The 5,346-nt window shown below is 46.6% G+C and overlaps 1 protein-coding gene and 1 long non-coding RNA gene across 2 annotated transcripts; both read right to left on the bottom strand.

Moving 5' to 3' along the window:
* Positions 1-229: 229 nt before the first annotated feature.
* LOC147966624 (uncharacterized) lies at positions 230-1,248 on the bottom strand. Its single transcript, XM_087530892.1, has 2 exons — positions 1,108-1,248; positions 230-1,025 (listed from the first exon to the last, which is right to left on the bottom strand). Exons 1-2 carry the CDS (start codon positions 1,246-1,248, stop codon positions 357-359), a joined length of 810 nt encoding a protein of 269 aa, XP_087387018.1. The 3' UTR covers positions 230-356.
* Positions 1,249-2,839: 1,591 nt separating this feature from the next.
* LOC147966623 (uncharacterized) lies at positions 2,840-3,504 on the bottom strand. Its single transcript, XR_015607819.1, has 2 exons — positions 3,352-3,504; positions 2,840-3,228 (listed from the first exon to the last, which is right to left on the bottom strand). It is a non-coding gene; the product is annotated as an uncharacterized LOC147966623 (long non-coding RNA).
* Between the last annotated feature and the right edge of the window lie 1,842 nt (positions 3,505-5,346).

The raw sequence follows: 5,346 nt of genomic DNA, 5'->3' as shown, positions 1-5,346 counted from the left end.
GTGGAGTCTAGGTCGAATTGTGCATCGATCCGGTGAGAGCTGCTGAGTCCTGGGCTCCTGGCCGGACCGGTTCCCGTATAAAGTGTTCAACTCGACATCCAATACAATCGTACTTCACATACTTGATAATAACATCATCATCAGGATGACTTAAAAACATACTACCAGGAATCATTGATCAGTACTACTCGCAAACAAGGTTGAGAACGATAAGACCAAGATCCATGATGATTACACCATGCATAGTAATGACAGAACGATAAGACCAAGGTTTGGAGCTACTCTACAAACGAACGAAGGAGAAAGAAGGAAAACAAAGCATGTCTGCAACACGCTGGAAGCGAAGGCAACATTTCTCAAGCCAGGAGAGACGGGTCGTCTGCCTCTGCCATTTGCCGACGGAGTCGAAGATCGCGTCCCCGCAGGGCCAACAAATGAAGAGCCGTACATGCGCCGTAACTTAAAATGGTAAGATAAAAGTACCATGTATAGCCCGGATCGCTCGCGCTGCCAACGACAAAGGCCCAGGCGACTGTGAAGCAGAGGATCGGCAGCTGTTGCATCACCGTTTGTATCAAATGGGTCGCTGGGATTCTCTTCAGCAACAACACCGACACCAGCACCAGTGGTATTGCGAAATTCACCGAGGTGAGCAACATGTAGTCCCTCGCCCGACGAGCTTGCGCGTACGTGGTGGTGGTGCTGGTATCCGGCGCCGGTGTAGGGCCACGCTTGTACACCCGATACCAGTCGTCAGGGATCCAGCTCGGCGGCTGCATCGCCGCCTGAAACGCTATGGCTATGAAGAGGGTGCACACCACCATCAGGTATCCGCGCATCTTGTGATTCTTCTTGTCCAGAGACTCCTGCTCTTCAACGGCTCTGTCCGGTAACGCCCTGCCCTCTTCTTCTGCATGTACGACAGCTCGAGGTGGATCCGTGCTCTGCAGAGTGAGCCTCCCTCTAAGAGTGATCTCGATGGTCATGGTCTTGTCGTCGCCAATGTCAATCTCCAGCCTCGTGTTCTGCTGCATATATACTGTGAGTGTCCATCAACCCTTGAACTACCATGCCACTTTATTATTTCATTGAAAGGAACGTGCATACCTGTGAATCTTGGGCATCCATTTGACCATTTCCTGCCATCGATCTAGTAGGAGATGTTGACCCGCGCTCTTGGATCTTGTCTACTTGCGCAATGCGGATCATGTTCTTATAAAGAGCTAGCCACGTCTTCTCCAGCTCCATCGCCAGGCCAAACTCTTAGTCTTAGTCACATGCGTTCACATCCAAGAGCGCCACATTCTTGAAGGCGCATGCTACGTGCGTTGCATCTGGTCATGACTGTAGACCGGACGGCAGTGATCAGTGATTGACGTGGTATGCTCCATACATCCATCCATCCATCCGTCCGTCCATTCCGCGTGGTCGATGGATCCCACGGCGCCAATTAGCCCCTGTGTGAACCCCCCTGACCAGTCGATCCCACGGTGGTACATGTACAGCTAGCTGTGGCCACTGACGGAGTAAAATGGTGGCAGCAATTTGGGCCGTGGAGTTGGGATCGGAGCTGCCGATGATTCGGTTCAATTCAGCTCAGTTGCAGAGAGTAGGTTTTTCCTCGCCATAGAGCATGGCTGGGCCAAAATAACTAGCAGCGCGCGCCACACCGGTTTCTTTCATGCCACGCGCACAGCGGATTACGACTGGGCCGGCCCTTCAGCAAGCGTACTGTGCTCAAAGCCTGAAGAGCTAACGACGGGGGCGGATCCCAACATTTTCTCAAATTTCAAACACGGACATTTTTTAAGTAGTGTAAGGAAAAAAAATTAAAAATTTGAACACTTTTTGAAAATCATGATTTGAACATTTTCTGAAATTACAAACATTTTTTTATGACATCACATTTTTTTAAAGAATCACCATTTTAAAAAAGCAGAAAAAGAAAACGAAGAACTAAAAAAAAAGGTAAACCGCAAACAACAGTAAAAGAAAACAAACAGAAAAAATGAAGAGGCTAGAAAAAGCAAAACGAAAAAGCCCACTCATTCCTCCTATGTGTGCGATACGGCGGCAGTTTGCGGAATAAGCGGTAAATAGGAAAACGCTAGTCTGAGACCGTGAGGTGTCGGCCCACGCATGCAGGGCCTAAGGTTTCCATGTGACAAGCCGGAACCAGCACGGGCCAGGCCGACCTCAGCCGGGCGAAGACAGCAGAGAAATCTAACATCACTCGAGCACACATTCTTCTACTATTTGCCTATTTGGATATTTTTAAAACCGCATTGGCCTGAAATTAGAATTGGCGTTAGTAGACTTTGTCAGCTAAAGGGAAGGCAAGGCGCCGAGGCGGAGATCCGGATGACGCGGCATTTATGGCGAGGCCAAGCCGAAAGTGACCTGGAGACGGGGACAACGGGTGTCGACGGCCAATGGGAGTGTGAGGGTTGACTTGCGTGGATCGATGCAAATGCTGCCTCTATGGGATTGGGGTCAACTGACCCGAATGAATTTTGCAAATCCTTCAATAGATCTTACTCAATTAGTACGAAGCAGTGTAGTAGAGAAGACACCATCGGATTTATTTTCTAGCTTCTCCTTATATGTGGGGTCGTCATCGGTGTCGGGGAAGGTGTCATCGGCGTCGGGTAAGGTGGAAGGGGGTTAGAGGGATGCCTAGGGTGGCGGCAATGAGGCGGTGGGGTTATTGTTGGTATGTGGTTCGACAGGTGGCGAAAAACGGGTCAATGGTGTGCTCCCGGCGACGGAGAAGTGGGGGCAAATAAACCGAGGCCATTTTTCTCACAAGTTGTTTTTTGGTTGAGGGATTTCTCACAAGTTTCTGACAAATAGCCTGTCCTTTTCAAACTGAAACTTATACATCTTTAACGACAGAAAATGCGACAGGAATCATGTATGCTTAATTGTTTATTGACACGGGGTAGGTGATCACACAGATCGACTTGCACCAAAATTACTTGCTCAGATCAAACCAAGATCCCGGCCGCTATCACAAGATCATTAGGCAAACTTGAAATCAGAGCCTTGAGGGCGGCGGGACGGGGGCGGGTATGGGGCAGCAGCAGTAGAACTGCATGCCATGGAAGGTGCAGAACCCGCCGTCGGCGTCTTTACCCAGCCCTATGCTGAGGCAGAGCTTGGTGCACGTCGCCGGGGTGCACATCTCCGTCATCTCCTGGCACTTGGGGTCCAAAGGCTGCACCTGCGCTGCATATATACACGCGCAGCCAAATCAGATCAACAACATCGGTCAGACGATCTAGATGTCAAGTACGTACGCATGTATGCAAGAAAACGACATGGACGGCGGTGCGCCAGTCGGGTACGTACGTGGAGAGTCATCGTCACCGGCGGAGCGCCGTGCGGCGACGAGGAGAACAACGAGGAGGAGGAACAAAGGCGCCGATGATCTTGCGGGCGGCGCCATGGGAGCGACCGTATGTTCTGCTCGACGGCAGAGGAGAGGATCGATCGTCTTGATGTCCGGTGATTTTCGATGTGCGTTTCATTTGGCTGGCGCGTTATATAGGGCTAAGCCTGCGCAGTGCGCTGGCGTGTGGGTGTCGATCTACCCGTGATTGCATCCAGAGATTGCTCTCCTTCCTAATCGATGAATTCTGAATCAAGATTTTCCGCGTGCATCACTGCTGTATACGTCATGCTGCAATTACCGCCAGCCACGGCAGTAAAATGATAACAAGATTCGCAAAAAAGATATGGGCATTTCATAATTCATACCCACTTCCGTAGGTACGGTGGATCATTCATGAGGACTTTTTTTTTGGGTAAAATTCATGAGGACTTGTACGCCATACATCTGGAGAGGACCCACTACTGGGCCGGCCCATTAACATGAACCGACATATGGAGGCGCAGAAGTCAAATAAAAATGGGACGCGCAGCGAGTAGATTCAAACTCGCAACCATCGAGTAGTAAATTGGAGCTGCTAGCCACTAGATAGATCAGCTCCATGTGGTCTTAAGGCAGCGCAGGCGTCTTATGTACACGTTCAGAAGCAGAGTTTTTTGTTTCAAGACAACGTTTACAAAATTCTGCATTTCACTGATTTTTTTTGAATACTTTTAAATACCGAATATTTTTTAGGTTATGTAAACAATTTTTTAAAACAGAAACAATTTCTGAAATTAGAAAACAAAATTTGAGAGGACAGACATTTTCTGAAATCCACAAACTTTTTCTAATACAGGAACATATTCTGAATATGTGAACAATATTTGATAAGAGAACACTTTTTTTGAAAACACGAATAATATTTGAAAAACTAGAGCATGTTTTGAAATTCTGAACTCATTTATAAAAATAGGAGAAAATAGAAATTATGAAAAAAAATGTTCACATGAGAAAATTTTGAGACGCTGAACTTTTATGAAAACACGAACAAATTTTGTAATTCTAAAACATTTTATAAAGAGTGATGAAATTCCGTACATTCGGGGAGTAGCGTCAATTAGACAGCGCCATTCATAGGATGTGCCAGAAGACTCTGTCTAAGAGTACATTGATTCTAGGCATCCTTGTAATGGCCCCAAAAAATAATTCGTGGATTTTTATGACCAATTCAAGGCATCACGCCAAATTGTTTGGGTTTTCAACGAGTTTTACATTTTCTGGAGTTTTTTTGGTGAAAAAAGGTCGATAAATGATGGGACGTGTCGCAACTTGCATAATGTGTCGGCATTCGTTCAAACCAAGCATGGATGCCTACCATGGGTGACTACCTAGTTGTAAAAGTTAAGGTCATTTTCAATGATGTCCAAAAACACCATTTTCAATGCAGTGCATCCAAATATCCATCAGAAGGCTCCGTTCGAGAACACATTCTTTTCAAATATCCATCAAATGGCACCATTTTTTCAAATCCTTGTATGGCCAATACACGGCACCAAGCCAAGTAGTTTGGGTTTTTGACAAGGTTTGTATATTCTGTAGTTTTTCTGGTGAAAAAAGGATGATAAATCGCCGGGCATGTCGTAACGTGTATACGGTGTCGAAAATCATTCAAACCAGGCATGTATGCCTAGCATGTGCATGCCCACGTGCTTGCAAAAATTTGGGGTCAGTGCTGAGGTTTTTAGAATAACACCATGCTTAACGAAGAGTTTTCAAGTAAAGGGTCTGTTTGAGAGCACCTAGTTTCTCGACATCCCTTAAATGTCCTCATTTTTTTTCATGGCCTCGTGTGACCAATTCAATGCACCGTGCCAAGTTGTTTGAGTTATCAACAAGTTTTGCATTTTCTTGAGTTTACTCAATTAAAAAAGACCAATAAATGGCCGGATGTGTCACAACTTGCATACGGTGTA

Source organism: Triticum urartu, chromosome 6A (assembly GCF_056163025.1).
Source record: "Triticum urartu cultivar PI428250 chromosome 6A, HENAU_Tu73, whole genome shotgun sequence".
Classification (NCBI taxonomy): domain Eukaryota; kingdom Viridiplantae; phylum Streptophyta; class Magnoliopsida; order Poales; family Poaceae; genus Triticum; species Triticum urartu.
This window is presented reverse-complemented; position numbering and strand designations above follow the sequence as displayed.